This window comes from Ciconia boyciana, chromosome 5 (assembly GCF_034638445.1).
Source record: "Ciconia boyciana chromosome 5, ASM3463844v1, whole genome shotgun sequence".
Taxonomy (NCBI): domain Eukaryota; kingdom Metazoa; phylum Chordata; class Aves; order Ciconiiformes; family Ciconiidae; genus Ciconia; species Ciconia boyciana.
Genome location: NC_132938.1, coordinates 68,875,919 through 68,901,115, shown reverse-complemented (window position 1 = coordinate 68,901,115; position 25,197 = coordinate 68,875,919). Strand labels below are relative to the sequence as shown.

Genomic DNA, 25,197 nt, shown 5'->3' with positions numbered 1-25,197 from the left:
AACAAGCTAACAACAGCTAACCCATAAAATTCAGATAAATAAAGTGCAAAACACCGCTGGAGACTAAACAAAATCTTAATTCTAAATAGTGTAAGAGCACTCCAGAGAGGTGATCAAGTATCCTTATGCAATAAACTCTTCAGTTAGCTCTCTGTGTCTCTGTTTCTGTCTTTTTGGGCACTCCAAGTATCTTCTACACAGTTTTGGAGTACAAGGAAAAAGCCTTGTACATTTCAGCTCATTTCAACTCTCACAGATAAGAAGAAAAATTCCTTTCCTCTCTCTCAAAATAACTAGCACTCTTTTCAAGTAAACAATGCAACAGGAAAAGAACCAATGGCACTTTTATTCAAAACCTAATTTGCTAGGATTCTCCAGCTATCCAACACCCCAGATATATACATTTATATATATATATATAAATGTATATGAAAAAGTGCGTTTCCATGTACAGTAATGCAGCAGCTGATCTTCAAATGCCACCCTCTCTCAGCTTCAAAACAGTTGAACTTTTATGAAGCACCATTGAATATTGCATTTCTGACCATCCAAATGCATACTGATGTAATTATACATCTGGAAGTACTAGCAATTCAGCACTGTGTCTTTGTTACTTTATTTCTCATAATAAAATTATCTCCCAACTTTGGGTTAGGGGAAAAAAACCTTCCACAAAAAAATACGCCGCCGTTCATATCTTGTTCTTCACGTTATACAAAACATGGACTTGAAATGTACATCTTGATCCATTTTTACCAAGAAAGTATAATTACATTCAGTGCTTGGTTAACTGAATGAGAAAACATTGTTTTTAAATAAAGAAAGCTCTTAAGCAGTCTAGTATTACTCTGCATGAAAAAACAGGCCTTCTGCACACATAACCTGTCACAGTACCTATGGCATTATGAATAGCTTCACTGTAGTACTATTTCATCTTATCTCAAAAAGAAAGCAGAAATAAAACGTCTAGTAGTAGAAACACATCCTGTGCAGGAAGAAAAGATACCTGGAAACACCTACATAAAAGTGTACATTTTAAAAGTAATACAATTGAGAAAAACCAAAGCAAGTGACTTCTTTCAGCAAAGCTGCTAATTCCTCCTTCTTTCCTGCCAAGTCACCTCCAGCCCAGATTTCCTACCTACGAAGGTAGTGGACCAACCTACGAAGGCACACCCAACTTAGGCACCATCGCACATACAGAAGTGCCCTTTTAATTTAATACTTTTACAACTGGAAAATGCCTTAAAAACAGATAATTTGACGAAAACTGTGTGATACTTTCAAAAGCAAAATCCAAGACAAAAACTTGGGAAAGACTGATTAGAGCTTCCAGGGAGCAAGGAAGGCGATTACAACACAGCCAACCTAGCTTATGAAAGAATGCTGTATTAGTGGAACAGGTCTTTGCAGATCTAAATTACCAGTCTTTAAAATGTCTCTAGTGATTGCCTTTTAGAATACCTTAGACTATATCATAGAACAAACGCTGAGGCAAACAGCCTTCACCCTCTTAAGCCATCTACAAGGACTTGTCCCAAAATACATCCGTCACTGTAGTCCTCAAAAAAGCAGAAGTCTCAGAAAAGTTACTGGAAGCTGCTAGTTATGACTCTGTTTTTGTACACCAGGTAGAACAGGTTACTTTGTCTTTCCCAGTATTTCAGACCCTTTAGAGAGCTTATCCTAGCCTCTTGCTGGTCCGTGTGGAGCCCTGTTGCCATCCAACTATGCTTAGATGGTCATAGCTGGACTCCTCTGGGCAAATACCCACACAGAGCTAACAGTGTTTTCAGTGGCTTGCCAAATTCCTCACTGAAATGGATAACTCAAGTACGTGATTTAATTTCTGGGGCCCTGGAGGAGGTATTTGCTTTAAAAGAGCAAGCTATCCAGTCATTTGAAACTGAAGAGCATTATATTAAGGTGGAATTAAATGTTCTTGTCATTCCTTGACACAGACTATTTCTATAAATCTAAGAGGACCTCAGTGACCTCTAGATTTGAAAACATAACAAGGCCATGCACAGACAGGCTCTCCCTGAATGCTGCCAATTATTTTGTAAAATGCTTTCTGAATGCATGTTAACAAATTTTTTTGAGCATGCGCTTTCACAGCGGATAAAACCAAAAGTCTAACCTTAAAAGAACATCAGCTATTTCTAATTTTGTCATATTTATCAGACAGCCTCTGTTAACACTTCCACAACTTTTTATCATTTCATAAAGCATACCAAACACTAGTTTTGCTCTAACTAGTTTCAATATTATCCAAGGTAGAACAGCTGACACACAGGTCAAGAACTAATAAAGACAAAAGCAGAAACAATTTACTTCACAATCCAATAAAAAGATACATTAACTGACTAATAATACCAACTTTAGGTTGTGCCTTAAACAATTAAAACACGCTCCAAAGTATCTTAATAAAATCATGACCTGGCCTCCTGGCGCATTTAAGGATTGCCTTTAACATACATTTTAGAAAGTAATAGCACAAGATACAATGAGTGAAATCTTTTTCTTCCTCTTTATCTTCTATCCCCAAGACAGAAATTCAGAAAAGGCTTAGCTTCTTGAGGGAACATGAAGCTGGATGTACAGCACCAGTCCTAACTGATGTTTCCAAAACGATCTGAGGCCAGCTACCTGGACATAAAAATCAGCTCCTGTAAAAGCTTCATTTACATCAATATATTGCTTTTAGAACCACAGATGAAAAAAAGTTATGCAAGTTCGAAGTAGGACATGACACATTGCCCAGGAACCTGTCAGTCATGTCACCTTAACTGGAAAAGGTTAGGTGTACACTAGCACTGAGAATCTAGTCAAGACTTTGATAAAGCTACTGATTTCACTCTCACTCACAGCTGCTTTACAAGTACAAAGCTTCAAGGATACAAACTAGTGAAAGGGACAGAAGTTTTACATCTTTTCTCTGCATGCAAAGATTCCTCACCCTGAAAGCAGAAAACTCTACTCCACTAGTACTACTCAGGCTTTGTGTTTCAGGTCCTCTTCTCTGTGGAAGAAAGCGCCTCTCTGCAGCCTATTTCCATTAGGATTAATTACCGTCCCAGGCAAATAGATAACATGGTTCTTCCTGCTTCCCCATAAGACCACAATGCTCTAAATAGCTGCTGCAGAATTTACTAAAGTTATTCACTTCATTTATACTGTATCCCAGCAGAACTAGAGGCCCTAGTGCCAGAACTGCCAGTACACACAGAAGGAGAGGGCTGCCATCAATTCAAACACCACCTCCATTTGAAACTTTATCACTATAACCATGATACCAGTATAGAAACTTTTTTTTGTTGAATGCACACTGTTCATCCAAATCCCAGTTTGCCCAGAAGATAACTGGACAATATAATGATGATTCTTTTAGGCATTAGTATCATGCAACATATGAATGACATCACCTGTTAGCACAGCCAACAGTGTAAAAGGAATCAAGAAACTAGACTAGCAGAGACATAGAATTATTAAGGTTGGAAAAGACCTCTAAGATCATCTAGTCCAACTGTCAACCCAACACCTCCATGCCTACTAAACCATGTCCCAAAGTGCCACGTCTACACGTTTTTTGAACTCCTTCAGGGATGGTGACTCCACCACCTCTCTGGGCAGCCTGTTCCAATGCTTGATAACCCTTTCAGTAAATAAATTTTTCCTAATATCCAATCTAAACCTCTCCTGACGCAACTTGAGACCATTTCCTCTCGTCCTATGGCTAGTTACTTGGGAGAAGAGATGCAGTTTTTCACTTCAACTAGTTACTAGTTACTCGGGAGAAGAACATGCAATGTTTCACTTCAGCTCTGGCTGCTCCTTCTCTTCTTGGCACATAGCCACCATTTCCTTTCTCTGTGCCTCCTTTACACATCACTAAGTGGTTCTCCCCTTCATCTCTTCTTACTCCCAGATCATTCCTCTTTGAAAAATGTGTGACACACAATTTGAAACAAGTCTCAATGTCTGTGATATGCAGCAGAGTGCAGGCACTTCAAGTCCACCTGTCCACAACTAAATCCTATAGGAAAAGACTGCCAAGACTTTGTACCTGTATATTGGCCTTACATCTGCAGAGGAACCCTTTTCTGTTGATACTAGCTGCTGTCCCATGCCTACCCAATGTGGTAACTTAAAGCCACCAGATCTTTGCTTGCTTGTATCAAACCTGTAATGACTAGCCTAAACAGTTTTACTTAGAGAGCACATCAGCAGGTGAGATGAAGGAAAGAGGCACAGAGAGCTCACACCTTTTCTTCGTGTCCTACAGAGGCATGGAGACTCCACATAGACCCTCTCTGCCTAGTTCCCTACAAAGTTCTACCCTAGGATTTGCACAGTTATCTGGCCTGTATCTCAACTGAGCAGTGGGGAAGCCAAGGTGCAGAAGGAGTGGCAGAAGGCAGGTGCTAGTGTGCTTTTGGGTCTCACCCTGATTTGGGTTTGGGACACATCCAGGGTGTAGCTCCAGTCTCAAAATGGTGCTCAGCACTTCCATTTGGTCAAAGCCCTGCAAAGTCAAGCAACCCACCCTCTACAGATGGGTGAAATTTATTCACACTCGCCTTCTCATCACGTTCACTACTTTGTGAAGAATTTTCTGAAATGAAGGAGGGGTTATTCCATAAATGTCTAATATTTATTTTCTCCTGTTAGCCATTCTCCCAGCATCAACAACAGCGTAGTAATTAGGTATTCCAATTACATTCAAACCTGATCAAAAGCAACACAAAACTTTATAAGCAAAACAAGAATGAAGCAATGAGAAATTACAGTACCTCAGTTTTTAAGGAGAGTCCACTGTTAAAGAATATAGCTGAAACAGCAATGTAAGTTATGGTAACTTCTGGTTTCAAAGGTCCTAAAAAATATAGACATAGAGAACAAAGTAAACTACAGTCAGAGAGACAATGATATGCATACATCACATCAAAGTAAATGAGAATACTTGGAAAAATACCTGGAGAAAATCTAATCATTACAGTCTCTAATAAAAAGAATGGGGTTTCTATTAAATTACTGAAAGCATGCTATGCATTTTTAAATAAAAGCAAATCAGTGAGTGGAGAGTGAAGTATGATGTCATACGAATTTGGCTTCCGTGATTACAGGTCACTAGGAACTAACGGGTAAATTCTGAAAACGTGAAAACAGGAAGTTTTTCAGGGCTTTCCTCTGCCATCAGAGAATCCCCATAGCGTCAGCAAACTCAAACCGTACACTCAAAAATATTAGCTGCTCCCTCCACAGGGCCATCGGTATCGTTCACATATCTACCTCTCACTTCTTCCCCTACAACACTGACACCTGTCTGGCTGCCTGCACAGGGGAAACCAAATCATACCTTGCAATGATTTCCTTGGGGCAATACAATTCTGCATTATTCCCCACAACAGGGCTGTGGCAAAATGGTTCATTCCAGCCCTACAATAACGCATTTCAGACACACTGCTGCAGCGAGATCAGCAAGGGCAGATGCCTGCACCTCCAAGGGTTCCACTATATTAAAGGCTTACATTTGTATATATTTATATACTTTTTTCAGGAAGATTAAAATAAAATACTTTTTACACTCCTATAAAAATGATGAATTCTCTTAATACACTTTGCCTTCAGAGGCCACTAAGCGCAAAACATATATACTCATTTTTTCACAAGCATTCAACTAGTTATTATATTAGAAAGAAAATATTAGCAGTCTATTTAGGACCAAAGTAATATCCTAACTCTGCAAGTGACAGTAAGTTGTCATGAGCAAAACTGCAGCAGCAAACAAGCAAGCCTTTACTCAGTACTCCAGAAGAGGAGATCCTTTCTGCTCTCTCGGATGAATGATACATTGATGGTCACACTGGAGCAAGGTCAGTGATCCTTAAATTAGAGGGATTTGATCGTACACTGAGTCTACTCAAATTTGCATCTCAAGTAATTTAAACCCAAATCCTACTCTCAGAGAGGACTCTGTTGATGCAACACTAAAACTGTGTGTGTTAAATACAAAAAATAAACCAAACAACCTATATGAAGTGCTAGATGAAAATAAGCCAGGAAATGCAGGAGTTAAAGTTGCAACAAAGCACATGGCTAGTTGCAAAATTATGGCATGTTAACTGAATAGGCAGGGGGGGGGAAAACCCAGAAAAATTATATAAATATATATATAGTTATACAGAAAACTGTATTTTATATAGAGAGATAATTATATATTTTTTCTAATTTTTTAGAAGATTAGAGCATATATGTACATGCACATACACACTGGGGAGACAGGCAGTGGGTTAGTTAGTCTGGCTAAGACAGGGGTTCTTCCAGGACTCAGTTTTTCTGTTTTAGGGTTTTTCACTGGGCTACCTGAGCTCCTTTACACAGGAGGAAACCTCTACCACTAGAGCAACCACAAGTTCATGGAGCTCAGGGAACTCTGGTCAGAACAGATCCCCTTCACCTCTTCTGCAAAAGACTGGTCAGGAAAGCTCTTTTCACAAAGGGACTAAAGAGGCTCATTCATCAAATAGGAAAACACACAAAAAGGGCTTGGCTTATGCCCTGAAGGTGGCAACAGCACAAATCTTTGTTATTTGTGGCACAATGTTCCACTGGTATGGATGCTGGACCATCCACACCATTCAGTAAGGCCCTGCAAATTACAGTGCATGGTTTTGTCAGTTGGAAGATGACAAACTAAGGGTTTTGCATATGCTAATATTTCCCACCCCCCATGTCTTTTTCTTCTGGTTTTAAAATGAGCACTGAGATCACGTAGCTTCAGAAGAGGGATACCACTTTGGGGAACACGTGCTCACAAGTTTCAATCAATGCTTACAAGATTTTTAAAGCAAGTTGTCCCAAGAACAATACCACTTCAACGCTTGACATATTTTTGCAGTAGGATAATTAAATGGAGTGCTCCATCATAGTGCTTCCATGCAGGAAGTAAACCGAGGAAAAATTATCTCATATTATAGTTAGAAGGACCTCTCACATTGCTGCTAACAATTAGCATGACAATCAAACCAGAAAGGGACAAAACACCTGATACTATCAATTTAAAGTTGTCTCTAAGGTCTGCTGAAGACACAGCATAGATCCTGCAAGAAGCTCCATGTGGATCCTATTCACCTATGCAAAACAGCACACAGATGTTAGAAGGAATCCTTGCACAGCAGGAATTTGCCTACCCTGAACTGCATGAAGTACCGGAGCCTTAGGTGCCACAGCAAGTGTTCAGAGTCATATTTTTTTAAATCACTTTCTTTTTTCCCAGAACCTGGGAAAAAAAGGGGGGGGGGGGGGGGAGCAGGGAGGTCAGGTTGCCTCCTCAGCGAGAAGCTGTCTATCCTCAAGCTTCAGCTCTGTTAAGAAAAAAAAAAAATCTATGCATACAAAAGCACAGCTAGATTCTTTCTCCCCTCCCTAACATGGAATTGCTAAAGGAATTCTGTTCAAGTGTTCTACATCCCTTTTCTTAAATCTTCAGAGATCAATTAGAAAAAGAAATACATAAAATTTAATTTGTTCTTGAAAATTGTGAACATCTGGAACTGAAGTAACAATGGAAACTAACCAGAAAATGCTGCCAGCATTTATACTTAAAGATATGCACTGTATTTTAACATAACACTGGGTATTTCATCAGCTCTTGTTACAAGAAGCATACAAGATCTCACTGCTTAGAAAGACGTCTTTCCTCCGATTGCTTACTGTGAGCACTTGACACCATTTTGCAGAATAATTTTCACTGTTTTCCCTCATCTTTCATGAGGAAGTAAAAGGGAACAAAAGAAAAATCTTTAAAAATACAAGTGTGTTATTATGAAGTAAAAAAAATCATCTGGCTGAAATACAGCACCTGAGATTTTAATACAATATACATTAAGCTACACCTCTCAAGAAGCTCACAGATGGCAAACATTCATACACTGAACTGCAATGTCCATCTTAAAAGTTCTTGAAGTTATTACTTAGTTTAACAGGAGTATGTTCAAAGTAAGTTGTTATCCAGTTTTCACTACTACTAATGCAAAAAGAGTAGGATATTATTCAAGCAACTGGTACAGTGCCTAGCAAAAATACACACAGAAATACATCTTGAAATACTTCTTGGCTACCTGAGAAACGGTGACTGATTAACAAGCAGAGAAGGCCAGCTGCTGGCGGCGCAGGGACCACAGGAGGGCCCGGCGCACTCGGCTGTGCCCTACACCCCGCAGCTTGCTCTCCTGCACCCCGGGGCAACTCCAGTTTCAAACTTTCTGAGCGGGTGCCCTGATGGCCGAGGGGCACCCGAGCAAGTCTCAGCGTCCCCGGCAGCAAAGCGACGGGCACCCTCCGCCCGGGGACCCGCGGAAAGGCCCACAGACTCTCCCCTGCCTCCACACGCCAGCAGCGAGGCGGGCCGCTCTCCGCCCTGCCGCCGGCACCCGGGCCCACGTCGGGCAGCGCCGGGCCCGGCCCGCACGACCGAAACGCGCCGGCTGGCGGGGGGCGGGCAGCGCCGGCCGCCGGGAGTTGACAAAGTACCGCCGGGCCCCCCGACGGCACCCGGGCTCTGGCGCGGCGGCTCCGGGGCCCCGCACCGCCCGCCGAGCTGCCGGGGCAAACCGGCCCCGACGGGGCAGCGGCCGGACTCACCCCCTTTAACGCCGACGGCGGGCTCCAGCCGCGCCACCGCGATGACCAGCACGATCCCGAGGATGAACCACTCCTTCCGCAGACGCTCCAGCAGCCCCATGGCGCGCCCCGCCGCTCCCCGCCGCCCGGTCCGGCACGGCACGGCGCGGCGCAGCACGGCGCAGCGGCGGGGCGGGGTGCAGCCCGCCCGCCCGCCGGCAGGACCAGCCGGATCCGCTGACAGGAAAAGTCTCACCCACCGCCGCCATCACTACCACGCACCTCCTAATAGACACGCAGTCCCGCGCCGCCGCCCTCCCGACTGCCCACGGCGCCGACCCCCCGCCGGCTTCGGCCGCCCCCGCCCCGCGCTGCGTCCCCGCGCCGGGGCGGGGGCGCCGGCGGCCACCGCGGGTCGCGGCGGCGCGGGGTGCGGAGATGGGGCGGCGGCGACGCCGCCGCCGTTGCTGCCGTCGCCGGGCGGGCCGGGGAGCGCGGCCCCCAGAGCCGGTCCCGGCGGAGGGCGCGGCCCCTGCGGGCGCGGGGCTCGGCGGGCGCGGTGGGGCAGCGGGCGGTGGGGGCGTGCGCGCTGTTTCGGTACATTACAACGTCTGCGTGACGCCTAGCGTTTGACGCGCGGGAGGGCGGGCGCGAGCTGGCGGTTGCAGCCGTTGGGCGCGCGCAGCGCGCTGGCGGGGGCAGCGCGGGGGGCGCTCCCCGGCGTGCGGGCACCCCCGCCGCAGGCCGGCCGGGGAAGCGGCGCCGGGGCGGGAGGCGGGGTCTTCCCGTGGCGGCGGTTCGCTGCGAGGGCGGGCGCGGGCCGGGGCTGGCAGGAGGCTGCCGGCAGTGGAAACATTGGCGGTTAACATCCTGGAGCCCGTGTTGCGGAAGCGAGGAGCTGCGGACAGGCGGTGAGTGCTGTGTGGCACACGTCTCGCCTGCGTACGCACACGCTTGTCCCGTTACTGCGCCGAGGCGGCGAATGACAGACGGGTTGTTCACGGCCGCCTCGGAGCTCGCCCCGGTGTCGCTTCGTTGCCGTAGGAAGGCGCCTGCCTGCCCGGTCTGAGCCGACCCAAAGGCATCTCCCCTGCCCACGGGAAAAGAAACACCTATCGCGACCTGCCGACATCTCTGCGGTGTGTCCCGTGCCGCTGTGTGCGAGCGCCTGCCGAGCGAGCCGGCTTCCAAACTGGAGACGATTCCCTGTGCGGAGGTCGGTGGGTCTGTTTCGGTGTTAAATACATCTCCACTAAAACAGTATCATAAAAACCTCATTCTGGTGCTCGACCTGCGCTTCCCATTTCCTATTCCCCTCTTGTCTCCGCTTCCCCGACGGATTCATTAGCCCAGCCTCTGCCCGGCCACGACCCCCTCGCTCTAAATCACATTAACAAGGAAATGATAAAGTATGAAATGCTCTATCATTACAGCTGCTCACACCAGTACTGCCATGTTCCGGCAGGTTTCAAACACACAACAGTTCTGCTGTGTGATTTCTAAACGTTTAGGTAAGTTTATATTTCACAGTCTCTGTGGATACATTCGGGCTTCAAAGAATAGCCCTGCCACACGCTTTCTGCTCTCTGCTACCAAGAAAATAAATGTTTATAGCTCAAATCTCAGCTGTGATCTCAGCTACATCGGGAAGCATATATTGCTGTATGTCCTGTGAGGTTCACTTGTGTAAACAAGTACACATCATAGCTGAATTTTTTTAACATGGAGGGAATGTGCCTTCTCCCACCCACAATGCGATCCACAATGTGCAGTTTAAAATGATTATACATTTCACTGTTTTAGTAAAGTTTATTGGAGTACACGCTGGTCCTTGCTCTCTTCCCAGATACAAGTGCCAAATTGCAAAACCTCACTGCATTTGCCTGTGCAACTGCTACAGGTTGACTGTTTTTGGAGAAAATAAATGCATAACAGCTGTTCTTCTAGAGCAAGCTGTAATTATAACAAGCATAGGATTTGATTACTTGGAGGGTTTGATTACTGCACAGGAAGGATAAGATGAATCAACTAAAGATGTAAAGTTAATGTTTATCATATAAACTATATTAAATCTTTGCGTGGATACTCGTTCACAGGTGAGGTGGCCCTACTTCTATGACATGGCTTTTATCTGCACCGTTCATAGATCAGAGAGCTTAGATCTTTTCCTATGCAGCTCTGAAAGCACACCTGCAAGAGCACAGGCCCTCTGACCTGAACACAGCAGGAGACCAGGCTGATGTCCAGTGTTTCCCAGGTTGCGGTGATGTGAATGCGTATGCAGCCCTGGAGGTCCTAACAGAGATGGGCAGGAGGCTTTGCACAATTCAGGAAAATTCAGGACAATTCAGGAAAGCGTTGTTGCCAAGGAAAAGCAAAATGACAATCTATTGAGGCCAGAAGTTAAGCACTCAGAAGTTAGAAGCAGTCAAATTTCATAGTGAATGAAGTTGCTGCAACATCAACTGCTGCAGAAGCTGTAGACGGATGCAAAGAAGGGGCAGGTACGGAGGACGCTCGGTCTGGCGATACAATTCGATCCTGCAGTAAAGATGGCAGTCTCTCCCTGCTTTTGCATCATAGTCTTTACATAGTACTAATCCTGCCCCTCACTCTTTGCAGGTGGATACTAATTATGAATTTCTAATCTTGCCCACTGCCCAAGTTAATTCTAGGTTAATTTTGCCAACAAGTTTCGGACGTTTGCTCACAGCAGATCTAATTGGCAAAAGTTAGTTAGAAACCTCAGGTTCAGTCCTAGGCTCTGGAAGATTCTTCTCATTTTCCTCTACAAAAGGTCACTCCTTGTGCGCTGTCCCAAGTCCATCTCTCCTCTAGAGAAGGATGAGCTATCTCACTGCGTATTACATTTAGAACAGTTAAGAAATATAAAAAACCCTAATGGTTTGCCAGTGGCCATCAGATATCACAGAAAAAGTTTAACTTTTGTCTATACTCACTAAAGAAAAAGATGAGCTTTAATAAGGCTCTGTTGCTTTAAGGGGATGCTTTGCCTGGAAATTTGTTTCCATGAGATCTGAAGTTTGTAATAAACGTATTTTGCCAACTGAGTTACAAAATACCTGGATTCATGTGGCTCTAGTCTTCTGTAATCTTTAAGATCATATGCAGATACTCTAAGCTCTGTATCAAAAGACTTGTACAAAGATATTTTAGCTGGTTTTGTTTAAAAGCTGTTCTTCAATTGTGATAAGCACATAGGTCTCTTACATGCAATAGATTAAATTGTTCCTGCTCTTAAATCAGAGAGCAGTCTGTAAGCCCTGCCCTGCTCCACCAGCGCAGAACAGGAAGGAAGAAAACACTACAAGTGTATTGTATAATTGGCAGGACTCTCACATGTCCTAAGTGTTTGCAAGACAGCATCACTGTTGCTATAATGCAATTTGTCAACCATATTGAGGCATTTGGTCAGTATTAGAGAGGGACAATTCAGTGTCTGTCATCCAAAACTATATCCCGCAACATTTCACTTTCCTCATCAGGTTCCCGTACAGATAATATACATATCCTAATGAACCACTGGGACTTGACCAGATCCCAGAATGGTCTGGCACCTGTGTACGTGTATTCTCCATTACATCGTACAAAACCATTTTAGGATATGTTTAGCTGTGGCTTAGACACACTATGGGAACAAGAATTTAGCTTCTCTCTGATTTCACATGACCAAATTTTCATTTTTGTTCAACTGCAAACATACCTCGGGGCTTCCAGATGCTTTCCTGCCTCTAAAGGCCTCATGCTTCCTTTTGCATAATACAAAAGCTTCATGACATGCGTAGCTACCTGACACCAAATCTTTGTTGCTCACAGGTAATCTGTTGAAATCAACAGGACTGTTTATGTAAGCAGCGACCAGTTTTCATGTCTGCAAAGATGCAGAAGTGGACTGGACATTCTGGGCTTCACGTTATGAACAATCAGTCTTACGTGGTTTGTAACTGATGCCGAGACATTGGCTCCTTGTACCACATGGAGCCTATTTCTTTTGTGTACCCAGCCTCTTATCTGCACAACATACCTTACTCTCTAATAACTACACAGTTAAGTTATTTTAGGGAATGTGCTGGGATTTTTAAGTTCCGTAGTAGCAGATGTCATCTGATTATGCATTTAGACAGGAGAGATTTCAATATAAAGAAGAGGGGATCACGAGATAAAGGGAGCTTAAACGAGAGGAAGAGATAGCATTAAATAATTTAACTTGAAAAGAACAAAGATATTCAGAATGAACAAGATAAAGAGAGGTGTTAATTATAAATAGGAAAGTTGAGGAGAAAAAGTGGAAATATATGGGAGACAGTTTACAACACATTTATATTTCTCACAAGCACTTAGTGGCATGATCTCAGATTTTCTTAGGCGCTTGAAGAGATTGCTATACTGATCCCATTATCTGGTTTTCCTTATGGAAATGGAGTTCGCAGCTCTTAGTCTGTCCTGGCCCAGGTGCTTATGCTGTTTCAGGATCTTTTGGTTCTTGCTACTGGGTATTATGAAATGCCTGTGAGTGCTTAGGTATTGCCAGCTGCAGGACTTACTACCATTAGCATAATGCAGTAGTAGGAATTATGTACAAGTTCAATTTAGAACAGCATTTAATGGGACTTAAACACATGTATAGGTATGCTTTTCTAAATAGAAGCTATAAGATGATAAAAGGTTTTGTGAATTTTTGGTTTTATTTCTATAATGGTATGATTTTTTTTTCCCAGAGACTTTGAATGCATAATGCTTTTTTTTTTAACTTGTAATAAAGGGTTCTTTTATATATTTAGGTATCCAACAAATAAGCAATTTTTCTTTTACTGAAGAGCCCAGTGTGAAATTTTCATGCACTAATCTTAGACATTAGGAAGAAAATTTAAAAGGCAACAAACGGGGCTTTGATGATCCCTTTCCTAGAACCTGCTTGTTCTTACAAAGAAACAGAACCTGGCTTAGTGTTTCTCCACTCATTATATTCTCTTGCCTTCTCCTCCTAGATCTCCAAGAGACCATATAGACTGGAGAATTTTTCATGTTTTGCACTTTTTCGCAGAAATATGGTTTCCCAGTAGACATCAAGGCTGTAATGCATTCAGAAGGTTGGATTAAAAAAAAAAGAAGAACAAAAAGCAATTGGCATAATAAAGCTGTGCTTGAAACAAATTATGGGCTTATGGGCTTCTTTGACTGCAATCTAAAAACATAAGAAAAAAGTGTATTTTTTTAAAACCATGAAAAGCTGTACGTATTATAACCTGAAAAATGAAAGTGAGAACATGAAATAGCTTCTCTGGATGATTTCACAGTGAACAACAACCGGGTTTAACCTGTTAAGACACTTCAGAGATAACATGGTGATACTTTTATATCTTTTTCTCCTTACGCTTACAAAAATAACCTTCTAATATTACAATAATCATACCAAAACAGCTGAAACATGAGCAGTTTCAGTATAAAAACCTCTGCTGTATTTTTTATAGGGGATTTGTTCCTGGGTGTGTATGTACACGTGTGCAGATGAAAACATTTTACAACAGTTTCAGAGTCATTAACCACTCATAATGGGAAGAGCATGCAAATCACAGAGAGCAGAAAGAGGAAAGCAATCATCCCAGCTGTGATACCTATCACAAAGGTCAAGTTTGGAAGGAACAGCCATCGGAGAAATCAGAAATACCTGAGCACCTATAGGCTTGAGAAAGAGGCAGTTGCTAGAAGAAGGGTTTGTCTTAAGGTTGCTGAACGCTGGCTTTTAGAACTTAACTTAATCTTCTAGAAGAAAGAATAACAGGGCTTGTCCAAGAGGAAGCACAGCCCATGCTCCAAACTTTGTATTTACTCAGCTGGATGGAAGGTGGGGCCCGATTTCTCTTGTGTCTGTCCCTTTTGATTTTAACATTACCCAAGAACTTAAAGGTTCAGAGAAATGGGGCAAATCCACTAGCTTCCCTGAGGGCGAATGCCAGAGGAATTGTCTTTAGACTTTCTCGGATTTGTCAGTTTGACTTCATCATACTATGGCACCTGTTGCTTCATACATCTCGGATCTTTGCAGGTCATTGCTATGTCCTCTCTTCACCACAGGCCAGGACCCAGATCTCCATCAGTCTGGAGAAAAGCCAAGTGCATTCCCCAGACAGAGCTATGATGAACTCTGACCATGGCCAATTTGGTCATTTAGGAGACTACAGTCTCCGGATCGATGTGATGCGCAGTAGAAAGATGCAACTGTAGACACACTCTTTACACTTAGCTTGGCACATTGACGTCTGTTGACTATTTTGTACATCAAACCACCTTCATAACTTACAGCCTGACCATTCGGTCCTCACCAGCCACCATGGTTTACCCCTGCAGAATGGAAACCAAGCAGCTTGTTATACATACTAGGGTACAGATTTACAAAGGAAAGTTTTACCTGCCCTCCCCTCGGTAAACCAGACCTTTCCGAAAATGCAAGGAAAGAGGGGAACTTACAGTCATATAACTTGACGGTGCCATCATTTACCTGCACTGAAGTAAATTCCACACTATTTGCAAATCAAGTTATTTGATCCCAGTCTTATCTGGTCTTTTCCTTTAAAATGGACTAGAAAGTTCCCCCACAGGAACATAAGTGCTTCCGTGTGCTCCATAGGTCAGTCCTGAGAGGAAGGTGCATGTTTCCACCCATCTGTATGGCACTAGGCCCCTTTGCAGTGCTGGAAACAGGATATTCTTCTTTTATTCCTTTTTTCTTAAATTGTTGATACCAGGGCAGAATTCAGACATCTTGATCAGACTGCAAGGCTTCTTCGCACCTGGTACTGTGCAAGCATAAACCCAGGCACATTTACACTGCAATCAAGTAACTGTAGTGCATATACACATAACAGACCTCACTTTAATGCAGCCCTCATTAGCACCAGCTGCAGTGATTAATACCATTCGTGATTCAGTACGAATGGGGACCACCAGGCCAAAGCTGTCAGGAGATCCCCACTGGCAGTACTCTGAACTGAGTCAAAATTCAAACTCCTCCTCCACCTCTTGCAAACATCCTCACAAGCCCTCTCCTAGAGAGGCATGAGGACACATTAATAGATGGGGTCTGATATGTCTGATGTTGATCAGGTTCACTTCTGCCTTGCCCCTCTAAGTTTCAGAGTTAAGTGGAAAACATGCAAATAGGAAAGCAGACCCAAAAAAAAAGAAGTGGAGTCAGGAAGGGAGATAGGCTATTGGGAAATACACTAAATAATTAGGAAAAAAAATATAACCAGAGAGGAAGAGATCCTTTAAAAGCTATTTAATAACAAATCAGCTATTATATCTGTCAATACAGAAAAAATGAGGATGCTGACAACTCTTCATCCCACGATCTGTGGCATTAATAAGTGATGAAGTATTAAAAAAACTGGGACGCTTTGTGCCTAAAACAATATCACATGAGGACAAGGGAATAAAGCTGAACTAAAACAAAGGACATGATTGTGTATTGCTGGCAAATAATGACATAAATGAAAAACAAAACCACAGAAACAAATACAGCCCCTCCAGCCATCAAATATAAGGAAAACATGACTGCCTCATGTTTTTTGGCAGTAATCAGATACAAATCATCAAGTCGGCACTGTCTGATGAACGTTTTGGATGCAGTCGTTATTCCAGAAGTGTCCAGCCCAAACTGCTTATTTAAACAAAGAGAGGGAGATGGCATTGGGAACCAAGGATTAAAGTGACGCTGAGGTAAGAGTTTTGGGGTACATACCATCCCAAGGTAAAGAGCACCATGACAGACATAGCCTGAAGGGGAAGCCTTTTCTATCCAAGCCTACTGTCATGCCGCTCTCCTTCCACTGTGAATTCGTTTCCCTTAGTACTGCCCCGCTCACCAGGAGGCACGACTTTTGCACGTCTGGCACATTCAGTGCTCGAACACCCACTGCTTGTTTCTTTGGCACAGCCAACACAGTTGCTAAACCCTCTCACTCCTCCCTTCTCTCATGCTCAGCATCTGCCCCATGCCTTTACCAGGACATTGCTGAAGAGCTCTACCCCTGGGACACTCTGCCCTCTCCTTCCTATTCCCAAGGAAAGGAAGAGTTATTCTTTTGTGAACTTGAAATATTCCTACAAGATAATCAGGTTTCACAAAGATTTCCAAGCAGCACTGTCCGCTGCCTGCTGTCTATCCAGCTTATACCACACAAGTCATCTTAGGTCGATTGGGTATTGTTCATTTCTCAGGTCTCATCCAATCTCCCCCACTTCATTCCATGTAAGCGACTTTAATGCCAGAGCCTTGTGCTATAGTAAACGAGGGAAGGAACTCATTTTTTTGTAGGTGCAAGTCAGTCAGAAAGCGCAGTAGGGAAGCTAGAAACGAGAAGAGCAGAGATGGGGAGGGATCATCTGCTTATTTTTTTGGAGCAGAACCTAAGGATTAGGTAGGGCCTTACATTTCCTTCAGAGGATGTGCATTAAGCAGCGTTCTGCCCTGATCCCTTTAGGAAGTGGGAGAGTTACGATGGTGCCTTTTCCCTGAGAGCATTTCTAAGCTTTCCTCATAGGAAGCTTTCCTTGTGGTGCGTTCTTAAGTAGATCAAATGTAAAGGAAAATCCCAATTCAGAATTAATTGGCATACATTTTTTCAGGAGCTGGAGGGATTTTGAATTTCTTCCTTCTAGATGAACTTACAACACTCCTGCAATCCCACATTTTAAGTTGTACCTGTCTGTAGAAGCATGCAAGCACAAGGCCTGCAGCAAAATACATCTTTCCGATTTTACCTCTCCACCCTGTTACTCAGACAGATGCTTTCCAGTGTGGTGTCCATGGCCCACATTTACTCCAGCTTGTTCTTGCAGTCTTCGCTCCCTTTGGTGATGTTCTCGCTGTGGACACAGTAGCACAGAAAGCAAACTGTGTTTGGAATTAACCATTTCCAGCATCCCTGCACACTCAGAGTCAGCAAGTGAAGCAGATGCTTTGGTGGTGTAAAAAGACTCCTTGTTTAAGGGGGTCCAGAACAATACTTCACTTGGAAATGCTTAGTACCTTTAGCTCCAGGATCATCTACACCATGTGCTTGCCTTCCGTTATTTTATGAAAGAAAGCAAAGGTGTTTCTTCCATGACAGACCGCTGTCCCTTTGAGTCATGCTTCTGCTCTGAAGGTTACTTAGCTTACTTCTAAACATAGCTGACCAAATGGCACATCCACTACCTAAGTACCACCACTCTTTATCCAGACAGGTATTCACTTTTCATCTCCTGTCCAGCAGCTATCTCTGTATATAGCAAGCTTCATCTGAGTCACGCAGTAATAATCACTGCTTATATACAAGATCCCTTGTGTACTGTATATTAATGTCTGGCTGGTAATTTAATGGCACCTCTAGGCATAAACAAAAGTTTATTAAAACAGTAAGTAAAATGTTCCCAAAGACTGGCCTGCATTTTTAATTTCTATTCAGTGTTCCAAAATACAGAGCCAGCCTTCTTATGCAAAAAGAAAGCTACGGAGTTAACACCAAGTAACATCATTTTGCACAAGTTAGACATAGCACGGCCTAGAGCAACAGGATGCTTCATTTATATTCACAAACCCCTTCTTTTCTGATTGTATTGGGTTTGCATGGCAAGGTTTTGGTAGCAGGGGTAGTTTCTGTGAGAAGCTGCTAGAAGCTTCCCCAATGTCCAATAGAGCCAATGCCAGCCAGCTCCAAGACAGACCCACCTCTGGCCAAAGCCAAGCCCATCAGCAACAGTGATAGCATCTCTGTGATAACATATTTAAGAAGGGTGAAAAAAACCTGTGCATTTTGCAGCTGGAGAGAGGAGTGAGAATATGTGAGAGAAACAACCCTGCAGACACCAGTCAGTGAAGAAGGAGGGGAGAAGGTGCTCCAGGAGCTGGAGCACAGATTCCCCTGCAGCCCGTGGTGAAGACCATGGTGAGGCAGGCTGTGCCCCTGCAGCCCATGGAGGTTAACGGTGGAGCAGATATCCACCTGCAGCCCATGGAGGACCCCACACCAGAGCAGGTCATGTGCCCAAAGGAGGCTGTGACCCCATGGGAAGCCCGCGCTGGAGCAGGCTCCTGGCAGGACCTGTGGACCCGTGCAGAGACAGGAGCCCACGCTGGAGCAGGTTTGCTGGCAGGACCTGTAACCCTGTGGGGGACCCACGCTGGAGCAGTCTGTTCCTGAAGGACTGCAACCTGTGGAAGGGACCCACGCTGGAGCAGTTCGTGGAGGACTGTATCCTGTGGGAGGGACCCCACACTGGAGCAGGGGAAGAGTGTGAGGAGTCCTTCCGCTGAGGAGGAAGGAGCAGCAGAGACAAGGTGTGATGAACTGACTGCAACCCCCATTCCCCAAATCCCTGCCCCACTGAGGGGGGGGAGGTAGAGAAATCGGGAGTGAAGTTGAGCCCAGGAAGAAGGGAGGGGTGGGGGGAAGGTGTTTTAAGAATTGGTTCTGTTTCTCGTTACCCTACTCCGATTTGATTGGTAATAAATTTTCCCCAAGTCAAGTCTGTTTTGCCCGTGATGGTAATTGGTGAATGATCTCTCCCTGTCCTTATCTCAACCCACGAGCCTTTAATTGTATTTTCTCTCCCCTGTCCAGCTGAGGAGGGGAGTGATAGAGCAGCTTTGGTGGGCACCTGGTGTCCAGCCAGGGTCAACCCACCACACTGATCATCTTTAACAATGACAGCCAAGCAAAAATTTTGATTGATTATTAGGAAACATCTACAACTCCAGGAAGCAGCAGCATATTGAGTACTACTCAAATTACTTGTCAATTCTTAGATAGGAAGCCACATGACAGATAAAACCTTAAATTCCAGTCAGTAGTTGGCTGTGCTCTCTGTAGTTAAGACAGAGTCATGCTCTGAACACTGGGCACATAAAAGTGACACCATTCCTTCCCTGCACTTATCTCTTCATTTGCACAAGATGCTTATTTTACAAACAATGTAGTGCTTTAAAGACCAGTAGGTTTCATTTTCTTTTATCATAAAAAACTTCCTTGACCTCAGTAAAATGCACATAATACATGCATCAGCTATTACATATATTATCACACACTTAGAGTGGGCAAGTAGGTGGACATATATTTTGACAATATTTAAGCAGAAACTTGGACTGATTTTCACATTTCAGGTTAAATAATGCAGACATAAAAATTTTCAGTAGAAAATTTGTCCATGGAGGAAATTCACTGTGGAGGCACTGACAAACAAGCAAGGAGCTCTGCTTTTAGCAAGTCTCATTTCAGATCCCAGCCACATTTCCAGACTGCAATGACGTTCCTCCTCCGCTCCTCCACTGTAATTTAGCATACGCTAAGGACCCTGAAGCACTTTCCAGCTCCCAGGGCACACTACCACGTATCTGCATATTGAAACAAGACCCAACGGTGCCGACTCGCCACTGTACCAGCTTGGTTTCCACAGAAAGGAAACAGGAGCATTCAGGCTGAAGAGAAGGTAGGCAGACATGCTCCAACAGGTCCCACCAAAGTGATCAGAGCACTAGGACTTTGGGAGCCTAGAGCAAATACAGATGTTGCCAGCTCTTTGCTCAGAGCCTCAATACTTTTGTCATAACCTAGAATATTTGCCTACTTGCCACGATCACGGGACTCAGGCAGCTGAGAAGACTCTTGCAAACAGCACCAGCAAGAGTTAGCAAGAAAGAGAAAGACTACAGGTATCTCGGAAAAAAAGCTCCCAGAATAAATCCTTTAATGCCTGTACAGAATAAAAACTTGCCTTGTAAAAGATAAAAGCATTTATGGCACATCAACTGCTTTTTTTGTTGCATTCTTCAGTCTTATACACAGTTCAGCTTTTTTTTTTTAAACATGTTTTTCTGTATTAGACTGTCTCTTAAATATAAAACAGATTTGCTACTGCCCTGTTAGCCTTAACTTGCAGAGATTGGCGTCATCCTTGCTTTATAGCAAGATAATTTTAGCTTTAAAAAAACCTGACTCTAGTTTTTACTGTCTTGTTTAAGATTAGATGTCACAGCTTTGAGCATTCAGCAGTAGCACAAGATCCTAAGTCTTGCACCAACATCTCAGGGTGTTTTTGTCTATCAGAAATCGGTGGCAGTGTTCATGTGAGAAAAAGCAAAAGGTAAGGGTCAGGCAACAATACCAGTGTAACTGTGGTGCACACATTGTGGTATTTCACATCTCCAGTTAAAACATCAGGGCTGATACGTTACGTGTCATAAAATGCCGCCATGAACTATTCAGGCACAATGGACTATATATGGAAACAAGAGCTTGCAGAATCTGGCCCAGAACTTAAAATTAGGCAAATTAACACTGCCATCAGAGCCTTCAGACCCGATGGGGCAGTAAGTCCCTGAAATCCTCATGGAGGTCAAGGGGTCTTCCACGTGGGAAGGGAATTCTTATTCAAACCATTCCCTCACATGGGACGTTCATTATAAGGCTCTCTTTCCTATATTTTTTCTTCTAGAGATGAGGATGACTGTTTAGGACCCTCACCATTAAAGGCAAGAGTTCCTTGCCATTTTAATATTTTAATCTCCACAGTTGTGATTTAATAAATTTTTAATATTGCGCTGTCTATGCAAGGTCCACTGTCCATCTTCCCTGCATAACAGCTGTGAAGATACAAGGGCTGAAATTTTAGCCCCAGTTCAACAGAGCACTTGCACACAGTTAAGGTGCTGCAGCTGGTGAAAAGGCTCATTTACTTAAATGCTCTGCTGAGTTAGAGACCTATGACCTTATATCATATGCAACTTTAAACTGAGTTAATAACAGTTATATGTATGCAATGACATAAACCATTGGCTTCTTCATTCCAGGAATAGAAAAGAATAAGAAAAATGTTGGTGAGAGTCTGGAAGCTTTGCATATTCATACTTCTCACAGTTGTTAAGTGTTTGAAAATTCAGGTAATGAGCATACAATACTCTGGCTGCCTTTGTATTGCTTAGGGGTTTGCTATTCTAGTAATATCTCTACAGAAACCATTCTATCAAGTCAGGTTCTTTGCCCTCAAATTGAATTAGCACTTGTACATTGAAGTTTTCAACATCACCCATAAGATTTTTCAACTTGTCAAAAGAATCTGCATGGTCTCTAACCATGAATAAAAATGATTTCAGATATCATCTTTATTTCAAGTTTTATTTCCTGGGATTAATTTAATTGATTGTGCTGGTGGCTTGTTAAACAGCTGCTGAAATAAACAGACCATTTGTCTTTCTATGTAAACATATGGGTACCTGGTTTAATTATAGTTCATACCAGTGCTGAGAGAAAAAAAACAGAAAACAAGAAATACCCTGTTTTCCAAACTGACACCATAGACCTGAAATTGTAAGAACTCTCTCACAGCAACAAAACTCAGCTCATTTTCCTCTTGCTGTTTTTAATAAATATTTCACCATATAGACGAAAATGCATAAAGTTCAATAGATTACATATAACTTCATAAGGTTTTTTTGCATATATCCACATGCTTACACAAGACATCCATGGTTTTCTCCTTGCCTGATAGAACTAGGAGTAGCCCCATAAATCTTTACTTCAATATAATTCTCATTTTATGCTTAGCAAACCTAACCCTGATTTGTGTCTATTACTACAATCACATTAACCCTGTTTTATGGCTGTGTAACAGATCAGGATCTAAACCAAAAACTGTAGATAAAATGCAGTGGAATACACACCCCTTTGGCTTTAATACACATTTTTACTTCCCCCAGACAGCTCTAGTAAAGAAAACAGCATTGCCAACAGGAAATAAAAGGAATAAATCATTCCAAATAATTCTTCTTAAACTCTTTTGTAAGAATTATTTAGTTCCTTTAAGATCCTTAGACATCTTGATTTTCTTAGCTATTCTCATTATATAATCAAAAAATCATGGGCTTACGCAGAGATAAAGTAAGCAGAAGCAAGTGGAGCCTCTAGCACTGGAGTGGAAGTGGGCAAAAAGAATCACTTCTGTAGTAAGATTCTGGAAACTCATAGGTACATATAGGATCAGTTATTAATAGCCTTTTTATGCCTAGATAAGCACCATTCTTAGCAGTGTGCATGTGCAATACAAATGAAATATTAATAAGCAGCACACAGTTGTGTCCAAACAGAAGGAAAGCTGCATAGATTAAGACTTGTTCCATTACACAGAGCCTCAGCTTCTCCCTCTCTACTATCCTACTCCACAACCAGCCCACTTCACCAGTTTCCTATCCCAAGCTTTCAATGAAATGAAGCACACGTACACACAATACATGACAAGTCGAGGAGGGGAGTGAAGCTGAGACAGCTACCATGAAACAACCAACAAGAGTGGGGGAGAGCAAGTGGCAAAGGGAATACTTTATGACTAGCTCCAGTTTTGAGGCTGTCAGAAGACCTTGGAAAGAGGAGAACAATGTCAGTGTAACTAGGATATGTGAGGTGTGAAGAGCCTTTGGGAGTCAGACCGGAAGAAATGCAATCATGGTCCCCACACCACCAAATGGACAGGTATTTCAGAACCAGGAAACCGGGTCCAGAGTCATCTGTGCGCAGCCACTGCTGCTTAGATGACATCATTTACTTGGGGGAAAGGAGCAGGTCTCCAGCATTGCAACCTAGCCTTGCAATTGCTCTCAAAAGGAGAAAGAAAAGAGGGGGGAGGGGAGAAAGAATGAGTAGGAACCTTACGATTTCATTACACAGAAAATATCTGGTCACCAACAACCATCCTGAGCTTGAATTCAATAAATATTCACTTTGTCCTACAGTATCCTGGTCCATCATTGCTTTTAAAAATAAAACCATGCCCTAGAGGCTGTACAGACACTTATCTACCCAGACACATTCAGACGGCCAAACTTCAGCCCACTCTCCTCACGGAGTTCAAGCTCTGCTCCTTGGAAGAGCTGCAGAGGAAGTTAGCCACATATGTAATCTCTCTGTTGTTCTCAGTCACATACTAGACTTAGAAAGCAAACCAAAGATTTACTTTTAAATGACACATGGATGAATATCCTACTTCAAGTAAATAGAATATGGCATTAGTAAACTTATCACTAAACTGCTAAAAAATTCAGAAAGACAACAAAAATTCAGAAGAGGCACAACCATGTCATTGGCACTGGTTGCTGAAAGTAACTATTCATTTAATGGCAAAAGTAAACTATTCCCATTTTCTCAAATCAGAATATAATTTGGGGGGCTGTCTATCTTGGAATAACCTATTTTTACCCTTAACAGAGGAACATAAAAATTCTAATCAGTTTTCAAATCTCAGGACTCCAAAGAGAATTTGCATTTCTGCATAAAGGAGGACTCAGTACAGAAGAATAAAATGGGAGTGATTTGGATTAGATGAACTCAGGTAGGATGCTGCTGTGGTCAGTTCCTTGACAGGATTTAGCATGGCTGGTAAGACCTACCTTTTTTCAACCCCTTCTCTGGAATGATGCCAGCTGTAATTATACATTATAATGAGCAAGAATCTTGAATTCACAGTAGAGCAGTGAACTTGTTTCTCCTCACCTTCAGTAATGTATTTCTGCCCTCCTTCTTCATCTTTCCTGTGTTGTTTTGTAGTTTATGTCAAACAAGTCTCAGTCTTCTCATTACAGACAAAAATCTCTGCTCGTTGAAGTGCTGAGAGAGCTAATTCCTGTTGTTCTCACTTGTTACAGAAAACCTCCTGCCAAAGGAACCATTTGGCTTAAAATATTGTAAACAACCTCTCCTCCTTTACCCGCCACCACAGCTTGCTTTTAAGAAGTCTGTTTTCATAAACAGTACGTCTTGTCTGTTCAAAACAACATAACTAGGAGTTGCCATATCAAATACATTTATGGAAGATAGCAATAAAGAAATACCTTGACAGACTAATGATGACCTCCCACAAGCCAGGCACTTAAAAGGCTCACTTTCCTGCTTAGCAGACTAAAAAGTAATAGCTGAGTGGCACAGTTTCCACTCACTTGTCAAGTGTAATACCTGCCCTATGGGCTACTGTGAAAATAAAAATCAGACACACCATAGAGATGGCTACCAAATAAGTCGGTCTAACTCTGTGGGACATGAAATAGCCAGGTTAGCGTCAGCTTCCAGTGGACACCAGAAGAGACTGAAGGTAGACAAGAAAATATGGATCTGCTTTTTCCATTGCTTACCTTGCTGAAGCCTTTGGATTTCTATAGCATTTCTTCCAGTTTAAAACCACAGTGGGAAGAACCAGCTTTGTAAAGGAGGAGGGACTGGCTTTGCATCCATCTGGGTATTTTGTCTGGTGCCTAAGCATTAGTCTCTTGCACACAGCTTCCCACTTAAGTAACAAAGGCAAGTTTAGAGACAGAAATGTAAAAATGAGAGAGTAATACACTGTTAGCAAGAGTGGAAGTGAAAATTTAAATAGTAAGAAAGGCTAACTTGGATAGCACTTTGCAGAGGAGTAACACCTGGACTGGTGCAGAATTGCAGCTAGGACTTTGCCACCTAGTTCACTGGGTTTGCGACACTGTCTGAGTCCTGCAGAGCTGTTCGGGTGGGCAAAGACTGGCCTGCTTGC

At 43.1% G+C, this 25,197-nt stretch overlaps 1 protein-coding gene across 8 annotated transcripts in view; it reads right to left on the bottom strand.

Moving 5' to 3' along the window:
* Positions 1–8,869, bottom strand: part of SLC10A7 (solute carrier family 10 member 7) — a 154,780-nt gene extending 145,911 nt beyond the window's left edge. For 4 of the 8 annotated variants that reach the window (XM_072862124.1, XM_072862122.1, XM_072862123.1 and 1 more), the window contains exons 1-2: positions 8,647–8,868; positions 4,794–4,876 (exon numbers count right to left, since the gene is read on the bottom strand). In XM_072862124.1, the coding sequence (XP_072718225.1) occupies positions 4,794–4,876; positions 8,647–8,746 (183 nt within the window). In that variant the 5' untranslated portion in view covers positions 8,747–8,868. Of the gene's footprint in view, positions 1–4,793; positions 4,877–8,646 lie in introns of all 8 variants that reach the window. The other 4 variants (XR_012042603.1, XR_012042604.1, XR_012042605.1 and 1 more) reach the window with 2 other exon arrangements.
* Positions 8,870–25,197: the final 16,328 nt, after the last annotated feature.